A 22,280-nucleotide genomic window follows, 5' to 3' on the forward strand; every position below is an offset into this window, starting at 1 on the left:
CCAAAAAGAACCAGGGCGCAGTAGGCGGAAACATGCAGGTATGCACATCCCATCATTTCAGTAGCATACACATACCAGATAGAAAACAGTCCAATCCAAAGCACTAGCTTCACAGCCAGCCTTATTCCCACAAATATTCAATTCCAGATTAAAGTGAAATTATACATACATACACACACGTTCTTGGCTCAATTCAAACTGATGCCTGCTGCATTTTAACGCAGTTTATTTGGAAGCATGGTCAATATAAGATAAGCACCCTGGGCAATAGAGATTATACCCTCCAAGTGGATGGCACTCAATCCACCCTCTGCAGCACTAGGAACATTGCTGTGTGCACTAAAGATACTGTATGCAGCGCCCCATGTCAGCTGTATGTAAATGTTTAATAAGAGATAAGAGCAGACACAGGCAATGCAGTAAATCACCATATCTCCTGCACGCATCATAAAGCTCACAGCCTGCAGGGTAGGAAGCCTCCCTAGCTGGGGCCCTGCTACGAGGAGGAAGCAGAGAAAAGTGGAGAGGACAGTGGCCAATAGCATTACCGGGCAGTGATCAGCTGTCATTACATCATCATGTGGGGCAGTGCAGCATATGATCCACCCAAATACCAACTGTAGACACTGGAGCCCAGCATTAATCAAGTCTGCACTCCTTATACACAGATCGGATACTCCTGCAAGGACAAAAGTCACTGCTCTGTATCCAGTGTTTAACAGGAATCTGCAATACACAGCAACACTGGCTTGGCCCCTTACCCAAGGACACTGCAGCACCAGTTCAGAGACTTATAAATACTGCCTCCATGCACATAGCTTCACAATATCCATGTTAAATGCAGGGTCCCCAAACTTAAACTGCAGGGGAAGGGGGCAGAGTAAATTCAAACATCTCCTCCTCAAAGCAAATCTTTATCTATAGAAGTCTATGGTATACCCCAACCCATACATATAAAACCTTTTCATTTTTAATCCTCATTACTAATGAACAACTTCCCAGATCCCTTCTGGCACTGTGGACCATGGCCAAAGGTTCTGTAGAACTGAGGAAGCAAAGGCTTTCACTTCTGATGGATGGCAAACTGCTCAACCCGAACAAAGCTGCTCTGTGATGGTGGGAAGAAAAGACTCATCCACAATAGGAGACATCCCATGAATTTATGGATGACGAGATGGAAGATATTCATAAGGATTAATAACAACCGGACCACTTGTTTTAGGGATATATTCCCCTTTAACACAGGTCTTATTTCCTTAAATAACAGTATGCTATAGGCAGGCCTTTGCTACAGATATAGTGTCTATAGGAGGTGCTACAAACCATATTAATGCTGCAGGCATCTTCCTCCTAGTCACAGTGCCAGATCATCTCTTACATGGGCCACCTGACTGACTCCAATAGAAGAAAGCAAGGTGGCAGATTATGTGGGAATATATCCCTCCTCCCCATTTTCATAATGCTGGAAACATGACACGAGATCTGTGCTCAAAACATTGGAAATAAGAATCTTCCCCAAGATAGGTTACTTAGCACTAATAGCTACAGCACAACGTGTATGGTTTTAGGGTTTTTGCCTCACAAACTAACCGTTCTAGATCTTAGAAGACTTTAGTTTTGGATTACCAAATCACACGTGTACAGTATGCCGGTTTACGAATAGTCTAACAGAGAGACAAGACACGGCTGTTGTGACAAGTGGGACTGCCGGAATGTGTCAGCTATTTGCGGAGGCAGGAGGACAGCGTTCGCAAGAAGACCAGGATCTTGAAACAATATGCACCATTGTGTTCTTAGTACTTGAATTACCTCCTACCACAGCCCCCTACATCTCTGATGCCACAGGCTGAAAGAGTCACTTGTAGACCATCCAAAGCAGCCATGGAACCAAAGAAAGAAAAAAGTTTTGAAGTCATTGTAAAATGGAAAATTTTACAATTGTAAAAAATAAAATAGTGGTTGGCGAGCCACAATGGAAAAAACAAACATATTATACAATGAAATCCAGACTGCTATTAATGGTCTAAAACCTTTGGCTCCAGTACTAGTCAGTATACACCCTGCCATTACAGTGCAACCTCTGAGATTAGCACCCATAACTGAAAAGAAATAGATCTCAGATGGGTGGTGAATTTCTCACAGGAACCATGTTCTAGATAAAGAGGGTGGTCTTTAGAGGTGATCTTTTAGAGACGCTTCCTGGTTAGGGGCATTCATACTTGCACCCGTGTCCGCTGTCATTCCACTGGGTTTCTGTCCTCAGCCCCGGAGAAACTGGACAGGGGGCGGCTTCCCAGGGATCAGTTTTAAAACCCATTCATTTGAATGGATTTTAAAAGCAAACCGCAACTTTCGTCTGCTGAGCATTTTGGTAAATGCTCAGTACTAGGCTGGATTTTTAGGAATGACAGGTAGGTTGGTAGTGGGACCTGTCATTCGACCCCCCTCCAGTCCACACCTTGGGGATGTCCTGGCAGAAACTCAGCTGCAGAGAGTCTGCTCATCAAGGAGGCTTAAGAAGTTGCTCCAACAGCAAAACTTTGGAAGAGTTTGGCTGGAGAGCCAAAGAGAGAGGTCATATTTTTGGAGCTGTGTCCTGAATGACTCAACTGGCTTTTTGGATTTCTGTTATTCTAGGGGAGGTAACCTATTATATGTTTAGTTAAAGCCTAGCCAGGCATTTATTTTTGTATTGTTTCCTTTGTTGCTGCACTACCTTTTTGAGATATATATATATATATATATATATATATATATATATATACATATATACAAGCAAATTTTGACTGGTCAGACGGCATCTAAAATACTAACAGACACTTATCGCCTACCCGGTGGATAAGGGGCAAGCCTTATCCTCAACACAACCCCTATAAGATCCAAAAACAAACATGCATTGAGATAAATATATGTGCATGGTGGTGTTGAGGATACACTTACTACTGTGCACAGTCGATTAGTTGATATTCATTCGATCTTTCGTAGCAGGCTTTCACGCCTTCGTCTTGCCAGAGTGCTTTTGTATGTTCATAGAATTCCTGCAAGAGAATTACATGATTTACTATATACTTGATCACAAAACGATGTAAACATTTGGACAATCTGGATGTGGAGTGTATGCATCCCCCATCAAAGGAGACGCAGGGCATTGATGTCATCCACAGAGACCACCTAAAAACTGTGACTGTAACCAACAGCAGGTTTAGAGAGGGGTGACTAGAATTACACAGTCTGTTTATGGGGTGTTTATAATCTGTGTGTACACCTGGGCTCAGGCATAGGAATTAGTCATTCAGCATAAGCACATTTGTCACGTGCCAAGGGAACGCTGCTGCAAAGATTATGATCATAACCAATAAAATAGCAAGGCCAGAGCAGACTGTACTGTTCTAACACTACTGTAAAGTTCAGAACAGCGGGGAGGGGGAGGGGAAACGTTCCTATGATTAACGTGCAGGACAGTCCAGTTCAGATTAAAAAGAAAGACAAAAACAATCTGTGTGTTGGGAGGGGAGAGAGGTTCCAGTAAAAGAATGCTTTCTTCAAAATGGTTTCTAGTTTGGCACCTTGCAGCACTGGTTAAACTGGTATGAGTGTTCTGAAAAGCGTAGGTGGATAGCTTGCTCTCGACATTTCTATGTGAACTTCTGCTTAGGAATTTAAACGTGTGCCGAAGTAACATCTTTCTGTCGGTCATTCCCCCCCTCTTAAATACAGCAGTACGCTACAGGTAGATTTACATGGGGACAGCCAGGCTGCACTGAGCTGCAGGGTCCCCTCTGCAGCTTGCATGTGGCTATTATTTCTACGAAGGCTGCAGCACAACTAACAGTTTGTAAATCGACCCACTACAGCTCAGCAAGAAAAATAATTACCCTCCTGCTCCACAAGGGGCACTGTGATTAGTCAGTGCCACCTATTAATTGGAGCCAAAATTTAGGGAGACATTTTATCTTAGCGTATCTGTCACCAAGCACAAAGTGCTTCCTCCCCCTTAAGTCTTCCACTCTACTTATGGACAAACCCATAAGTGCCAGATTTAGTGGTTCTCGCCAGTTTGTTTGTTTTTTGGTCGAACCCTTCCTGCTATCCCCCTCCAATCCAACCCTTACTCTCCTAATTCATTATTTAAAATTTGGCATTTGTTGGCATTTATTGTATGTATGCTTTTTTATGGAACATTTGTAGGCCACTCAAAAGCTTTCTGAACCTAAATCAATCAATCTCCTAAGGCTGAGTGCACATGGGGTTTTTTGGTCTGGAAACTGAGGTGGAGGCCACCTCAGTTTCCAGACTAAAAAAAAACAGGTAGCCACGTCATGCACTCCGCTCTGGATTAAGCCCAATGAATGGGCCTAGTCGGGAGGAGGGAGCGTCTTCAGGCTGATTAAGAAGAATAATGAGCATGCCTGTTCTTTTTTCCGGGAGCCGTTTGTTCCAATTTCAACGGGAGCAGTCTTTTTGTGGAGTATTTTGAGGCGAATACAGCCTCAAAATCCTGACCAAAATACCCCGTGTGCACTCCGCCTAAGAGGTAAGGCCCCCTAGAATCGGATATGTAAACCAGCTCCGATTTCTCCAAGTAAAAAGGTTACTGCCCACTTTGAGAATCAGCGGTAATTTACATGTAAGCTTCCGTGGGGTCATACCTTGATCAGGCAGACAAAAAAAATAAATAAATACGAAATTGATCAAGGGAAAAGTGTGAAAAATGTACGGCATTTAGGATTTTATAGTTTGACACAGATCTTTAAGCCTTGCCTCCTTTTCCAAATACTTGCCCACTCTGCTAGGGGCACAGTGTCTAGTCAGTGACTCCAGCCACCCACAACAGGAGAGCCACTTGCCAAAACATAAAGCAAAGTACCAGTGTTACCATTTGCTGTAACCTCTTATGCTAGGCTCACCCTAGTGCTGGCTCTGTGATGTCTAGGTCCGTCAGGAAACCTGGGCGATGAAAAGGCACACTGCTAAAACAGTTAAACACGGAGATCAGCAGACCCCATTGACTGTAATTTGATTTCATGCAGAATACTGACAAAACCCATAAAAAAAGGATTGGTGCAAGAAATTAAATCAACGAAGTCTACAATAGTGATTCAGTACAATCCAGGCTCAGTAAGGACCCAACAACCACACAAATCTCGCTCAGAAAAGGTATGGTGAAGAGAATCCACGCTTATCCAAGCTTTGGGTGAGTGCGGATTCTCTTCACCATACCTTTTCTGAGCAAGATTTGTGTGGTTGTTGGGTCCTTATTGGTCTCGATTGTCAGGTCTTCAAGACGGATTTGATCCTGCTGCTCCCATTGGCTTTACGTGACGCCTTTGTGATACATTCATCTGGGTGCTGTGATCCTATCACAACCCCTGAAGGTGAGCAGCCATTTTTCTCCTGTCTATGACTCTATATCGATAACATTAATGTACCAGATACCACACTGTGCTTTTTATATTTTTTCAGTACAATCCAGGACAGATATTCATCATTCTACAGGCATGGCTGCTTGGTATCACAAGGTGCAAGTCTTCTTTACAGAATGATAAGATGCCACTAGAAAATCATCATAGGAGGACTCCCAACTTGCCTCTATGGCCACTGGCTTTCAGCATAAGGATGGACAAATCCCATTGGCTCACATTTGCTGATGTTTAGCCAATATTAAGCAATTTTCTATTGTCTGTTACTATATGCTGGCACAGGAGTCCTACATACTGGCTTCATGGCATCTAAAGCCTTCAGTACGCGATCCAACTTTCATTCCGCAGACTTACAAGTTATGTAATTTCTCAGAAATGTTAAGTACAACAAGCAGTGAATAAATATCCGATTGTTAGCGATCAGATATCATCTGTCCCTCCCAGAAAACACGTTGTGGCCATCAGCTGACAGTCACTCAATATGAGAGCAAACTAGCCAAATGCATCTAACTTTATCATCTGTTTGTATGAACACATTGCGGAGATCAGTCTACATCACATGTCTGGTATCTCATTCTCTGATGGGCTACTAACACTGGCTGAACAGAATAAACTCCATCATTGGCTGCCTGAATTGGTGATCCCGTGAAAAACATGTCGACAGTGGATAAAGTAAGATCACAGATCCCGAACAGGCACTAAAACAACCTCTGTAAGGGACATAACCCCTTTAGGCCAGCAAGCCAACATGCACGACTCCACACTAAACTACCCCCTGAAGGGACATTTTAGTGGTAAATGATAGTGGCCTAGCGCGTACCAATTATCCAATGATCTATTGGATTGCTGCATCGCAACCGCTCATAATCTAATGTGCATGTTCCGTAAGAGTCTAATAATTTTATGGTTGACGTCAATGAAGTAACAAAAATAAGAACTGGCCTTACAGGTAACTTGGTGCTATTCTTTATACTTTCTAGAAACAAAGGCAAAATATTGCTCAGTTGCTAGCCCACAGACATAATAAACAGGAATACAAGTGGGCACACTCCCCCCCCCCCCCCTCAAAAAAAGAAACCAAATTATGACAACACAGCAAAGAGGCATTCCAGAAGAAGACGAGGAGGTGCTGGAGATTTTTCAAGCAGCATTGGGGACGCCCACAGTGCTGCGAGAAAAATCATTTGAACACCGCAGAAAACCGGGAATATCACCGGAACAGTGGAGCGGAGAAGACTTCTAAAAGTAGGAGAAAAATAGCCTCTCAACGGCTCGTTCACACAGAGCACGAGGTGGCGGATTTTGGCACGGAAATCGCCTCAAAATCCACTCCCTCACAATAGAGGTCTTTGTAGACCGCTAGAGTTCTTTTTTCCGCTAGCGGTTTGTCCTAGCTAGCAGAAAAAAGAAACGAGCTGCCCTTTCTTCAGGCGGATGCCGCGTCTGATTCAGGACCCTCCGGACTAGGCCCATTTATTTAGGCCTAATTCGGAGCGGAAAGCCGCGACGGAATATGCATACACGGATCCCTGTGTGAACTGCCCTTAGTCTATTCCTATGTGTTAATATCAAAAAATGGAATTCTAATGATAGAATCCCTTTAATGAAGTCTTACCCATGCATCTAGTGATACTGTTATGAGAATAAGACCTTCCTCTTTTCCTGTAGTTTCAGCGAAGACTCTTTCCATTTGATAAATCTGGATATGGGACATACAGTCATGAAAGGACAGTCTTTTCTCTTCATAGGTCAAACTCCTTCTAGGCAGGTCCCGGTTCTCAGATTCTGAAACCCAAACCTGTGTTGCCTTATTGGAACATCAATGTTGTGCTATTACATCCCAGTCTGGTATGGGGACACACACGTGTGCAGTCATGGAGAAAATCCCAGCAATGTCAATGGGATAAGAAAAAAAACAAACAAAACAGAAACACAACCAGGTGCGGCACTACTTTTGGAAGACAGACACTTTTTTAACATTAATCGTGAACTTTCTGCATGAAACCAAAACTTTGCCATGTCTGAAAACCCCAGTTTGAGCAAAGGGTAAATTATTGTAAGGCTAAGGAAACATACTGCAGAATTTTATTTTATATGGCCTTAGCCTAAAAGTGCTGATTCAAAAGGATAGAGACCACATTTTTAACATAGTTCTGGCTTTAGCTTCAAAGTCTACATAAAATTTTAAAAAATGCATTGTGTTCAATGTTTAGAGATGCACATACTGCTCCACACATGTCCAGGAAAGGTCCCTGACAGGGAGATACATGCCTTGGCCTTGTCTCCATCTCTAGAGAATACAGTGTTTTTAGACAAGGCTCTGACACCCATTACACAAGTCACCAGGAGTGGATGGACTACTAGCCAAAGATTTCATGACTAGTCAAGAGACTTCCATGTCAGACAGCTTTTAGTGTGGGCAGTTTGCTGCATTCTATAAATTATGTGATTATTGTCAATTCTGAAACCTCATAAAAACGTTCAAAAAAAAACAAAAAAAAAAACAACAACCCCGAGTTATTTCAACAGGCTTTATGCCCAATAGGCAAAAACAAATCTTAGGGTTAGTTCACACGTGATTTTTTTGGACCGGAATTTGACGCAGAGGCCACCTCAGACTCCGGTCCAATAAACGGCTTGCCGCGACTGGATGCCATTGCAGTGCAAATGAATGGGCCTAGTTGGGAGGGAGGCGTCACGAGGTGGATGATTCCGCCTGAAGAAAGGGCATGTCGCTTCCCATTGATTTCAATGGGAGGCGGTTTTTTGAGCCGGATTCTGACACGGATCCCGCATCAAAATCCAGCCCAACATACCCCATGTGAACTAGCCCTTAGGAGACTTTTTTTAAACCTTCAGGTGCCCCAGACTGTGGAGGGCATTAAGGTCCTGGAAGATCTTTGCCACATCAAATACAGTGTATTTACTTGTGTGGTCCACTGTGCACTGTGGTTGCTTTGACCCCACCCCTCCCATTGAGGATCATTATGACCATTTGTCTCTTTGCCAGGTTTGACTATTAATCGGTCGAAGTCCTCCCTCCTTTTGGTGCGACCACAGCCCCACAACAAAACAGCTAAGGCAGATCACCCTCAGACAGTACACAGTTTTAAGTACCTGGGTATACAAGTTAACTGTAAAGTTTAGGATTTGGTGTCCGTAAATGTAGAACCATTGCTAAATAGGCTTCAGAAAAAAATGGCTTGGTGCAAACCTCCCTTTAGTGTAGTGGGCAGGATGAAATTCACCAAAATAACATGGATATCGCAAATCCGCTACACAATGTTTCAATATGGTTGCCCCTTACAATTTTTCATAACATTCAGGGAAGTTTCAGAATCGTATCTGGATTAGAAGCCCTACAAAGGCCCAAGGTGGAATTGGGGGGGGGGGGGGGGGGGTGCCTTGTCCCAAATTCTTGGCTTCACTCTCTCTGCCCAGCTTCAGCACTTGAAAGGCTGGAGGACTAAAACTCCCTCACTTGTTACCTCAGCAAGATAGCTGGTCTCACATTGTGATTCACAAGACTTGGAGTGGGAAGATGGAGACTATAGGAATGGTGGGTTATAATGTATACTCTATTTGAAATTAGTATTATAGGGAATTCCGTAAGCTAGGGGGATTTATTTATAAGTGTATGGTGTCTCCATTGTTGCCCAGCTCCTTAAAAATATACAATTCTGGACTTCCAATCTATAATGTGAATTATATGTCAAACGATCTGTTTAAGGCTTCTTGCAGACGAAAGTGTGCTAGTTCATCCAGGAAAAACCCTGATAGCGCAAAAGTCCCATACATTCCAGTCGGCACACGAGTGCGCTTTACACGGTTCCGTGTGCAAACTGGACTGTCCAGTTTTGCAGCCGTGCTTCTGCGACTCACAGATGACATTTGTCTGCTGCCCCTTGAAACGGTTGAGCCGTTCAATCACAGACAGCAGTCTACACACGGTTGTAAGTATTGGGAAGGCTAATTTCACACAAACGCATAAAGTGTATGAGCGGCAAGTTAGACAGGGTCCTTTGGTGGAGACTCCCATTCCTCCCTTTCATGATCCAATAGTACAACAAAGCGACATTTTGCTCCACTATCAATGTTTGCTGAAGGCAACACCTTTCAGTCTTTGGGACCTATTACAGGAAATTAAGTGGTTTTTGGGTATCAATTCCATAATCTCCCATCACATAATGAAAGATATAGATGAAGGTAGATTTTTGACAGTATACAGGAACCCTCATCTTTGATGGACTAGATAAGCAAGTACCATAGACTTGGGTTTTGGAGAATTACTAGGATCTATAGGAAATATTGAACTGAAGCCTTGTATGTACAATTGGGATTGCACTGCTGCAATGTCAGGCAAGACAGATTGCCTCATTGGAAGGACCCTCACCCTCCTAGGGTGAGTTTAAAACCAGGGTTAATACTGTGCCGCAGATAGAGTGCATCCATCCATCTCTCTCTAACAAAAAAAGAGCATTCCTAAAAAGTTTGAAGACCTGTGGGACCTTTCATTTTTAGTTCCTATTTTCCAGTACTTTATTAAACCACAACAACTTAAAAACTAATGCACTTTTTTGTTAAATTAAACTGCAAACCATAGCAGAACCCCCAGGGCTCAGCCTTGGATTTATACTGCAAGTGTCACAGCAAAAAAAAAAAAAAAAAATCATCTAGCAATAGGCTACAACTTTGCAGTTCTATAGCAGCTAGTTAATAATGGGAGTATCAATGACTGCAGGACTTCTGTTATCTATGAGCCACGTCCCTCTGTGATCCCAGAGCTCCTGACACCGATACGCACTGAAAATTGAGGATTTAGATCTTTTCTTGTGCGGTATCTTCTAAAGGTGGCTTTGTTAGGGGGTCAAACATTTGCCTATACACAAGCCTGTGCGATTGTTTAGAAAAACTAGATCCACCATAGAGAACTGACGTTTGCTTATAATCTTTCCAAGCTCTGGAGAGGAATGCAGCAATGCTTTAACCCAAGTCATGATAATTTATGGTTAGACAACCACAAGGGGGTACGGTTTGGTTCTACATGCAAATATCGCTGTTCATTAATTTGGTTGGGGTGCAAAGCACAATTATACAATTCTAAGTGCCATAAAATATACGCACTAGTTACATAGGAAAAGACAAAGTAATCTAAGCATGGAGACCTTGTGGTGTTAAAGGGGCAGCTTAATTTTATAAAGTAATGGACTATTGGCTACAATACTTGATCACTATAGGGTGGGCGAGGGTCTGACTGCTAAAAATCTCATTGATCTCAAAAATTAGCGCCGCAGAACTAGCTGTACAGCAAGGAGCTATAATTCAGCAATGGCAAAAACTGAAAGGGATACAAAACTACATTAAACCTGCAGCCATCACTTTTTAATACATGAATACACCTTGAGCCTACAGGGCATCTTTCATCGCCAGTAATGCAGGTGAAAGGGGTTGACCTCAAGGTTGCTGCAACCACAACACTCAGTCGCTTGCAAACACACAAAACATAATGAGATCATTTACAATGCAACCCCATTCACTTACATTAGTCGTGATGTTACAAGACGACACAGTGATCTTTGAAAAAGTCACCATATAACCTAGTCTTGTGTTACAAAGCAGAAAGCCAAGCAAATCCTGTCAAGAATATCCTCAGGTGGGTCACAGATGAAGAGCTCAGATTTCCAAACAGTTTAGTCTCCAAGATCAGAGCTCTAATTCTAGAAATTGAAGGTGGTCTAAATCCTGAGATCGCTTTAATAAAATTCTCAAAGATCAACATATGAGATCACTGACTGGATTTCCCTCTTAAAGACCTGGGGAACTTGCAGTGTAATACACCGTTAGAAAGCAGACAGGGCACTGAATACAGCGCATTATTGGCTTTCCTGTTCTGTGCCTCCGTTGAAGAGCTATCGGTGCCGGTACCGTAGACACTGTTGTGAGGAAGGGCGTTCCTGACTAACTGTCAGAAATGCCCTTCTGACAGTGAAGAGCTACGGTACCGGCACCGATAGCTCTTCAACGGGGGCACAGAACGGGAAAGCCAATAATGCGCTGTATTCAGTGCCCTGTCGGCTTTCTAGCGATGAATAAAACCGCATGTGCCCCAGGAGGTGAAAATTAGTCTTTAAGGTTAAGGTCCCGCAATGCGGCAAAGCAGCTTTTTCTGTTGCAGATTTTGGTGCAGTTTAAGTGAAAGTCAAGAGTGGCTTGAAAGGAATGGAAAATATAGAGGAAGTAATAATACATTTCTCTTCTACAAAATCTACTTCAGGTCCTGGCTCAAAAAACTGCAGCAAAATCTGCAACAAAAACACAGCTTTTCTGCAAGGTGGACCCCAAGCATAAGAGGTTTATGGAGACAGCATAAAATAGTGGCACTCAACCCAATTATTGCATATTACTTTCACATTATGTTATGGTGCATACATTAGATACAAAACAGATTGCAATCCTTAAATTCAGACACATAATAGATACCACTTTTCTAGTTAACAACACTGCCATGCCATAGATTCTTTTAGCCTCTATTGGGTGAGTGAGTAATGGGTGTGTGTGTGTTGGGGGGTATGGATCTATTTAGTGTATGTGCCAGGAGCTTACGTTACAAAAGTGGGACTATTTGTTAGCATGTGTAGTCACCACTGCTTGATGGCTTGCTCACCATTACCGTGCTTAGGGAGAAGGCAGTCAATCAGTGGATATGAGGATTGGCATCTCACACAGCACTTTGCTTCTCAGAAGCCCATATATTTATTTATTAGAATAAAAACACTACTGCATACTGACAGTCATGATGTACAACACAATCATGGAGTCCATCACTGAAGGTAACAAAGTTGGCGACACGTTCCCTTCAACTATACATTGCAAAAAAAACCTGTTCAATACATAGAGTTTATGGCATAGGCTTCAAGTCATAGTTACACAGCCAAGTTTTAATATTAACAAATAGCAGCCTTCGGTATAAGACAGCAGCGGTATAAGACAGCTATGAGGAAATTCCCTCAAAATGAGGATAACTGTCAGCGATGGTGCTGGCTGAAGGTTTTACGGACAGGGCCAGCATGTAGCCTGTGGAAATATTAAAGCCAGTCAAGTGACAAGGTGCAGCTTCCAACTTAGAAAGATTCACTCTGGAATGTGTGATCATGGGTTTGTTTGTATACACAACGCAAGGGACCATACAAATGAAACAAGGTTCAATGACCTACCACAGAAGCTATGGGGCCTACACGAGGACAGGAACAACAGTGCCAATGCATGGGAAAGAAACTAAGTACACATTACAGAAAGCGGAACAGCATCTATCCTCTCTGCATGCGTATGAGAAGTTAGATGCACCCTACAGATTCTCTCTTCTCCAAGAACAAGATAGACACTACCAATATAAAAGCTGGTTTTACACTACAGAGTGGTTTTAGTTACCTGCCACTTGTATTAAAGAGGTTCTGCAGGAGATGAATAGTGATGACCGATACTTACCATGGAGTCATCAATATCTGATCAGTGGATGTCCAACCTGGGACATGCACAGAGCAGCTGTCTAAAGAGACTGGAGGGTTTGGGTGTTTGCCAAATTTCAAGCACAGCACACGATAAACATGATGCCATCAAATAGGGAAGAAGATGCAACACCCACTACATCAATCTGATACATTGATAGGCCATCAATATTTCAGTCTCTGAAAACCCATGTAAGGTGCAGTTCACACCAGCATTGGATCTTCATACAGGGATCCCATTCCACACTTTGAATTTCACTCTTTTCGGGCAGAAGCGGAGAGAAAACCATGCAGGCCCTATTAGAGTCTATGGGGTCCGTGGGTTTCTACTTTAAGCGGATTAGGTTTCTGTTTGGGGGTCACCATGCAGACCCTCAGACAAACTCTAATGCAGATGTGAACCTAGCCTAAGCTGGTCATGCACTAGAGAATTTAGATACCTGTAAGCACCAGTTTCAACAAAATATCTGCGTCTTTTCTCAAGAGACAAATGAGCATGACGACACCTAATGTCAGATAACCATCACAAAGTCGATTTGCCCTGTTAGACAAGGCGCTATAGTGGAATAGTGGATAATGCCAAATAAACTTGCGTCTGATGAATGATTGCCCAGACCATACCACAGATCACGGCACAGATCCATCAGCTGCTTTTTAAGCCTTATCGTGCAATGTTAAATTCATCCAGCAGGTCAGTATGACTGCAAATGACAAGTCACTCAGAAAAAAAAGACATGTGAAATCTCCGCTATAAAGCAGGCTGGTACATACACAGGTTAACTTCGGAGCAGCAGGGAGCCATCCCTGCCATATTGTTAGCAGGAGAAAAGAATCTCCCACATCACACCTCAGTGCAGGAATTGCACAATCCTGTACTTTTCTTTTGTTACCACATCCAAGGACTAAATGAGCTGTCCATTTATGGGTAGAGTGACAGACTAGACCTGCCTTGTATATTACTGAAAGAATTTACAGGGGCAAGCAGACAGAAGTCTTCAATTTTTGGGTGCTCAGACTCCAAATGCTAACAGGAGCCACTGTGGGGGGAAACTTAATTAAGCGTTTCCTGGGTTCACACTAAAAAACCAAGGGCAAAACACAACAATTATGGTGGAAAGTCAACATGAGAGGCCGCTGCGTCTTGTTCAACGGGACATGTATAGCCCATAGATGAGCTAAGGGTTTCCTAAAGTCGCTGTTCCTGACATATCAAGAATGTGATATTTCAGGACTGGTCACATACTAAAACTGAGAAGTATCACACAAGTCTGAACTTCCTCAAAGTGGGTCCTATTGTGATGACAAACACGACAGGTCACAGAATGAGCATATGACATCCATATGAATATAAAAGATTTAATAAAAATGTCACACTTCAGCCTTGCAGACATTGGACAGATGGTTGAACATGTTAGGGTCTCCATTCACATCTATGGGAGTTCAAAAAAAAAAAAAAAAATCTTTATTCTCAGCAGTGCCAAAACAGGGGTCATGGCCCTTTGGATTCGGCAAAAACTTTCAAGGTGAGATTTAAATGCGTAATCCTAAATGGGCAAGCCACTAATGTAGGTCAAGGACCTATGGTGTGTAGAAACTCAAAGAAGACCCCATTGAGAACTTGATTTTAGCCATTCTACCTGCAGATAAGCAGCCTGTGAGATGCTTATCCTCCCACCATACACAAAGAAAGTCACATTCACTTAAGGCAAACGGGTGTATTATTCATGGGGTAGTCGGGAGCAGTATGTATGGCCAGGAATTGTGCAGTCTGTGTGTGCCATATGGTCAAGCAGATACTCACTGATGGAAAGTCAAAATCCTTGTGACTCGGTAAGTTTGTGATATAATCAATTCGGAACTGGTTGTCTGGATTCGCTAGCTCCACTGGAGGTGACAGATTGCACATTGCTGTTACTATAGTCTAAAAATAGAAGGAAATTTAGGCATTTTTATTAAAGTCAAGGGAAGAAAATTCAAATAATCTGAAATAGTGCATGATTTATCTGGTTTGTTACTTACTTCAATGGCCTCTTTAATGTTATTCTTTATATCTTGAACTTTTATCTTTTTCTCTCTGTAAAAACAAATACATATAAATTACATTACAAGCCCATCCTGACTTTTTGGGGTAGTGTTATTAAACTGGACTAAAGTTAAAACTGGCCACACAACCCATCACAGCACAGCTTGCTCCTGAAACATAAAGGTGTGTTGCGATTGGTTGCTAGGACAGTTTGGTTTGTAGACTTATTAAAAGTGCTGCTTTGTCCTTTCATTTTAAAAGGACAAGCGAATATAAGCAGGTTACCAATTAAATGTACGAAAGAAAGCTGGAATCTACAATAACCAAAAAACATCTGATCCTAAGAAAGCATCAGCCAAAATAATTTAAATGTTAGGAACAATCGCATCAGGATCCCTAAAAGTAACCCAGAGATCTCACTTATTGCTCCCTGCTCTGTATACACAACCAGGCCCAGCAGCTCAAATCTGGAGTTTTTCCACAGTGGGCCCATTTTCACTAATCGTCAACAAACTCATTTAGACTAAGGCCCACGTGGTATCCCGTAACGCTCATCACAGAAAGAGGTTTTGTGCAGAAAGTTCTGCAGATTTTCTGCAATTTCCAAAACGGCAACATTTTGGAAATCACAGCGTTTCTGCTGCATGTATTTTCCAGCAAAGTGGGGATAAGATTTGCAAGAATCCCATCCACTTTGTTTTGACAAACTGCAGCATTTATGCCATGTGGGACCCTGGCCTAAAAAGTGCATAAAGGTTAAACTAAATTGCCATTACTATATACAGAAAAGACCTCCTTACAAGTAAAAAGCTTACAAGTTAACTCCTTATCATAGGGGGAATATGCTTGGGCATGCAGGAGCAGTGACTGACAAATACAGGGTCTCTTAAAGATTTTGCATTGCGATCAGAAGAATCAACTTGCATCTTCAGATGTAAATACCCATCCACTGTTATGTATATACACCACCTTTTAAACCAGTTCATATCTAGAGCCTTACAATAATCCAGAGCACATGACCACAAGTAGATTTCATTTATTTAGTGGTCCATACAATGGGGCACATAAGAAAAGTCTTTATATTAAGACCTAACTATGAGCACTGTCGCAAACCTACTGTGGTAGTAGTTTGTGAATACCGCCTTGAAATACTGCAACTAAGAAACATGAAAAAGGGACAGAAGTGGAAAATCAATTGCATACCCAATCCCCCAATTTCCTTAGCTATGCCACATAAATCAAAATGAAATGTAGCAGACAACCAATGACCATTTATATGAGGGATTCACCCCCTGCCCGAACTGCCAGTTGCCTGAATGTCGGACTAACCCCTGATAGGCAAACACTCATCATCCCATATAACAGGATTGCATCAGAGCCACAAAAGCAGATGCAGCTCTGCTATATTGTGCACAATAGTGAAAGCCATGTATGTAGCAGTCCCATCTACATCCACAGGGACAGCAAGCCATGAAGGGCAGTCACGTGATCCGATGACCTAATAAGGTAGTCATTTCCCTTGCACATAGAAACGCGCAGGCAATTAGTATGGTCAGGTTTAGAGACTTGCTGGAACAGAGGAAGAAACACACTGTAAGTGGGAGGACGCAGCCGGCACTGACACACAGAAACTTCTATCTTGGCAAATCTACTGGCAAAACGGTATCAATCTGTGCACTGGGGGAAAAGAACACAATTGCTGCCAACGTATTAACCCTATCGGCCAGAGACAAAACTAGAAAGTAATAGAGTTTGTTCATTGTGCACTGGCAATGTTCATTATCGCATCTTCACTTGGCTTTTACTTCATGTAAACAGCGAGAGGCGTGTAGAATATTCCGGCTACATGAACATTCCTGGATTTTATTAAAATCTTAATAGATGTCATGAAGTCAAGACTCTCCCCTTCCCCCACCACCATAATCTTCACACATCTCTTCTGCTAGCCACATACGGTACTAAACATAAATTGACTACCTTTCAATAAAGGCTGAGTGACAAGCCTGGACTGCTAAATAGGCAAAGTGATATAAGGGACATATGGCATGGAAAAAGGCAATACAATAAAGCAGCACAATTTCGCTACTTTAAGAAAGGCACAAAGTTACTTGGACAAACCCTATAAAACAAGGATCATCTCCAAGATGCCTAGTTAAGAATGGACTATTGAGTGAGATTACCCAGATAATACAGGCAAGACATTCTACAGTCCGTATGTGTTTTGTGGAACAAAGCCCAACACAAACCACTTTGCACCATACTGGCCACAAAGATATCTCAAGACGCCCGAACACCTACCAAACCAATCTGTACAGCAGACAACAACCCAGGAGAAGTTTATACACAATGCTATGGCTTCGTGTAGGGACTGAGAGGTTGGGGCACGGCTGAGGCTCCTCACAGCAGAGCAAGATATCTCCACCTATACCTCCAAAAAAAATGGCTGCGACATACTACGGGCCCAATCACATGGGCTCTCCATATGCAGCTTCCCCTTCTTGAGGAGTGTAGAACACTTTCCGCTATATACTCCATATACACACTCAATGGAGGCCAGATGGGCAGATATACAGGGGGCTATTCCTGACATAAGCAACAAATAACGTTAAAGCCACAACAAGCCTTAACCTTAACCTAAGCCTTAACCTAGTCCTAATATGTTTTCCTGAAGTCTGCAGCCCTATTTTGCTATGAAGAATATTGATATGCACTAAAAGTTCAGATGTGGAAATGATGGCCTATCCTATAGAACATAGTCTACCATTAAGTCTGCCTTCACAACATGGTACTCGCTGAGATGAATTGGATAGAGAACAGCGCAAATTACATGTGGTAATACAGACACAATCTAAGCTTTAGAAGACAAAACATGTTATATAAAAAAAAAAACAAAAAAAAAACACCATAACAATTACATGGAAGCCAAAAAAAGTAACCAAGAACAGCTCAAGTCTATATTCAGCTTCACCGATATGGCCTGCAAGCAGTAAACTAAACTAAAAATGTATCGCCTAGTCCCTCGTACTACTATAGAGCAGAGAAATAAGGAGAACTGACAAGTAACCTGACAAACTATAGGGACCCAAATACTAGAAAACGCTTCAACACTGCTAAACCCATGCCGCAGACTGTGTATGGTCAGCACACCAAGGATATTTTATGGCAACCTGTCCTGTTGTATACAGACAGAATACAGATTCTCAGGAGAGAGGACGGCCCATCTTATTCCAAGAATGCTCGCCTCTGTGAGACAGGGCAAGAAAGCATTTGTCTATCTAAGCCTAATCTAAAAAAAATAGTGTAATACCAAAACATTTACTTGTATATAAACTAGAAACCTATTAAATGCAACATGCTGTTCACCCAGTTTTACAGTGCCCCATGCACATTAGTTCTTCAGCCGTGCCTAGATTCCTGTCCCCAGTAAATGTAGTGTAATGTATAGACAATGCAGTCTAATCTACAGGCAAGATGTTACAGAGAAGATTCTTATATAGAGGGCTGTATTAATTTATCCATTTATAGCTCTGGTCTTTGAGATGTGCAGAAGCCCCCCCACTGACTGCACATACAAAGATAGCTGTCAGACACCCATAGATCGGCCTTCTTAGCACAGGAAGAGCAGAGAGAAATGGTTAAACTACAAAGGATGTGCAATCTTTGCCCAAAAAATTTCTAGCAATCTGCTCAGCTCCTACAGCTTTATATCATGGTAAATGCAGATTACAGTGCATTTTCCATGTATCAGGTTACCTTCACCAATAACCAATGTTACTATATCACAAACACTACTATACAATTGTATAGAAAGAAAAACTACACAAGCAGCAAACCTAACAAAAGCAAGCGATTGGATCCAGACACACAAATTTCCAGCAACACCAACACTATATTGTCTAAATGTGGCAGAGAGTCAAGGAAATCATGAGGTCATAAGCAGAACAGTCTGAAAACCAAGGGACAGAAGGAGCAATTTGTTACTCTAGCCTCCTGAAGAACCAGAATTCAGTAATCTAGCACCTTCAAGTCTTCTTTGCATAGTCACAAGGAATCTTCATTGTCAGGACTGTATTAAAGAGTTGGAGTCAGCGGTGGGGCCTACCGACTCCACAGACCCCCCCCCCCCCCCCCCCCCGTCACAGGTCCTGTAACCTACTAGTATAGATGCCAGCACATGGCTTGGGACAGCGGGCAAGAGATAGAAGTTTCTCCTGCCCGCTGTCACCTTGCAAGTGCCGGGAGGCAGGGGCCCAGACAGCAGGCAGCCAATTGCTGGCTTAACTACCGTTAAAACATTGGATGCAGAGAGGAGAGGAGCTGCCTCCTTCACTGTCATCTTCAGGCAGCACCTGGTGCTGCAATAAATAGGGCCAGTTACGTGCTGGAGTTGATCCAGCAGGTAGCCTATTTTTTTTTATTTTATTTTTTAAATAAATCTGCAGCGGTAGCGGTTGCCGCCGGACCCCTAATGTCCCTGTGACAGCTGCTACCTTGGTAGTTACACCCATGGACCACACCACCACTGTTACAGTCCAAGCAGGGCTGTCACCATGAAAGACAGGCATTCTGAGGTGTGCAACATAACATAAGTCATATGTTTGTCTGTAGTAACCATCACAAACAAATGCAACATGGAAGACAAATACACACATAATTACATATACTTCTATATGTGGATAACCAACAGAATGTTCAGCACATACACACAAAAAAAAAAAAAAAAAAAAAAAAAAAAAAAAAAAAAGACATATAATAGGGTATATAGCCATAGCTTCACAGGGAACAAGCCATGCATACTAACAGGGATACATACTAGTGACTTATCAGTCCGCAGAGGCTTCATACACAACATAAAGCATTCACAGAATTTCTAAGATTGTTTTGTGACTTGAAATGACTGCAAAGTCCAAGAGAAACGCAACATCCTGCAAGTCATGTCAGACGGGATCAGAAACTTGTGCAGAGTCAGCATTTACCTGCAAGTAAGGAGGCGCCCTAAAATGTGGCCAAGAATAAAGATTCTGAAGACAGCATTAGCAGTGTTGCTGCAGAGTCTAGATCTCAACATTGCAATAAAATAAGTTGTCTAGTCTAAGACTTCTCCATTTTAGAAAGACAGCCCACCAACAGGCATCTAAACATTGCATGTCTGCGGCAAACCACTTATCACGAAGGAAACTTAGGGCAACTGCGAAATTCAATGAATGAGATTCAAGGACTGAGATAATGAGAGAAGGTTGGACTTTCTCCACTCACACCCCTACACCAAGAAGGAATGCCCAACAAATTTGGTCCTGTGATTACAGACAAGCCCCCAACCCAAATCAATAACAGCATTCTTTAATCTAACACCATTCCCAACTGTTTTAGCACTTGCATTCCCAATGTAATTTATTTCTCAGCACTTTTTCGTGTTTTATAGGCTTCTTATTCCTTCTATATTAAAAAAAAAAAAAAAAAAATTGAATAAGAAAGAATGGCACGAAGGCCTAATATTCTTTGGAGTTGTTATTTGGAGATAGGCCCTTTTCTTAGGATAACACAATCCTGCCAAACAACATACAGGAAGACAGGACAAAGACTTTCAGGCTGTCAGCCACTAATGTGCGAGACTGATGTCATCAATGCCAAAGGCCCTAGCAGGTCCACCACATATCAAGATCCATACTTGTAGATTGTACTTACTCTGCATTAAATCCATTCACATGGAGAATTCTCATCTGCTTCACAATTGTGCTTTTCCCTGACTCTCCAGCACCTAAAAAGAGAATAGCGGAATATTAGTACACAGAAAAGAAAGCGGCAAATAAGCCAGTGAAATGCAAGCGATCCATACAAACAAAGCAAAGCATAATAGGCACAAAGTTATATCCTGACTCAAAAGAACTGGATACACAAGTCTATTCAATAAATAAAAAGGAGCATTTTCAGCTCAGACAACTTTCATTTTCACTGTGTAACAGAATCCAGGTAAACTAGTCAGGAAGACCTTATGACTGAGCCTCGACATACCTGACAGGCTACAGAATATGCTCTAGAGATCACAGCTCTACCACAGCCAAGCATACACATTAGGAAGCAGTCGCCTGAAAGGGCCAAGGTCTCAGATACAGTTCTCTTCCAAAAAAATAAATAAAGTCAGGTAAAGGGGTTCCCCAAGACAGATATCTAATAACCCATTCTTAGGGCCCTATAAGACAGGGTCATTTACCAGGCCAGTGTACGCACGAACAAGCACTCATATCCGGTTTTCAGCCTGCCTAATAGTGACGACAACCCCCGATGAACAACTGTTTTCTTGTTTAACGATTGATCCACTGATTTCAGCAAGAAAAAAAAACACAAAAAAACCCCCATCATTGTTCATCCGTATGTAATAAAGACCGGATTCCCTGCAAAAAATTAAAGTATATAGCAAGGAAACATTAACTTTAGCAATCGTTCCTCCTGCACGGCACGTTCTATAAAGTGTAAGGGCTCTGCTACTAGCAAACAATGAACGTATATGTCTGGGGAAGAGAATCCTTCCGCATGTTTCCTGCATCAGTCTGGTACAAAATCGTTCCTTTTGTAGCCAGATTATTATTAAACACTTTTACAATAAGTCATCACAAAGGTTGTCCAGGAAATACAGTTTTTTGAAAGGTGGTCGGTGAAGGGAAAAACCACGACACACTCACACGTCTCCAGTGGAAGCCTCTGCCGCATGTGAGTGAAAGCAATCAGGACATCACTCACATGCGGTTATGTGTGGCAATGTCTTCCGCCAGAACAAGCCCACAAGGGCAACCTTCCACAGCCTCCTTGAGGAAAACAGTATTTCCTGGACAACCCCTTTAATCAAATACCAGAGGGATCAGACACCTAGGCCACTCACTGATGAGCTGGTTACAGGAGTGTACAGAGCAGTAGGCAAATGGCATTGTACACTGTGTGGTGGCCTGAAAGCACAGCTCAAATCCTGTTCAAATAATGCAGCATGGCCACTGCAGAGGGTATGGAGAAGTCCGGTTCTGGTGCCATAAGCTAAGCTAACACCTGGTGAGTTTAGGGGTTGGGTGTCTGAACCTAATTGATCTTCAAATAATGACCTATCCTAAGGACAGGCTATGAATGGTCAGTCCACGCATCCCACTTTGAGAGTTGTGCAAGTTTCATTCAATGTGAAAAGGCTTGGGCATGTTGAAAACCAACATGCCTATTCCTAACTGTACACAAGATTCATCTGCAGACCTTTGACTGATTCAACTAAATTTGGTTAAATCTGCCAAAAAAAATTGATGACTGTTGGTCACACTTATGGTAAGTTGAATTTGCCAAGGAGCTGCAGAA

At 42.4% G+C, this 22,280-nt stretch overlaps 1 protein-coding gene across 1 annotated transcript in view; it reads right to left on the reverse strand.

Moving 5' to 3' along the window:
• Positions 1 to 22,280, reverse strand: part of GNAS (GNAS complex locus) — a 52,244-nt gene that overhangs the window by 13,198 nt on the left and 16,766 nt on the right. Inside the window, exons 2-5 of the mRNA XM_075277041.1 lie at positions 20,634 to 20,706; positions 14,945 to 14,999; positions 14,727 to 14,846; positions 2,941 to 3,038 (exon numbers count right to left, since the gene is read on the reverse strand). Coding sequence (XP_075133142.1) covers positions 2,941 to 3,038; positions 14,727 to 14,846; positions 14,945 to 14,999; positions 20,634 to 20,706 — 346 coding nt within the window. The remainder of the gene's footprint in view (positions 1 to 2,940; positions 3,039 to 14,726; positions 14,847 to 14,944; positions 15,000 to 20,633; positions 20,707 to 22,280) is intronic.

The sequence above is a fragment of the Leptodactylus fuscus genome, chromosome 6, assembly GCF_031893055.1.
Source record: "Leptodactylus fuscus isolate aLepFus1 chromosome 6, aLepFus1.hap2, whole genome shotgun sequence".
In the NCBI taxonomy this organism is placed as follows: domain Eukaryota; kingdom Metazoa; phylum Chordata; class Amphibia; order Anura; family Leptodactylidae; genus Leptodactylus; species Leptodactylus fuscus.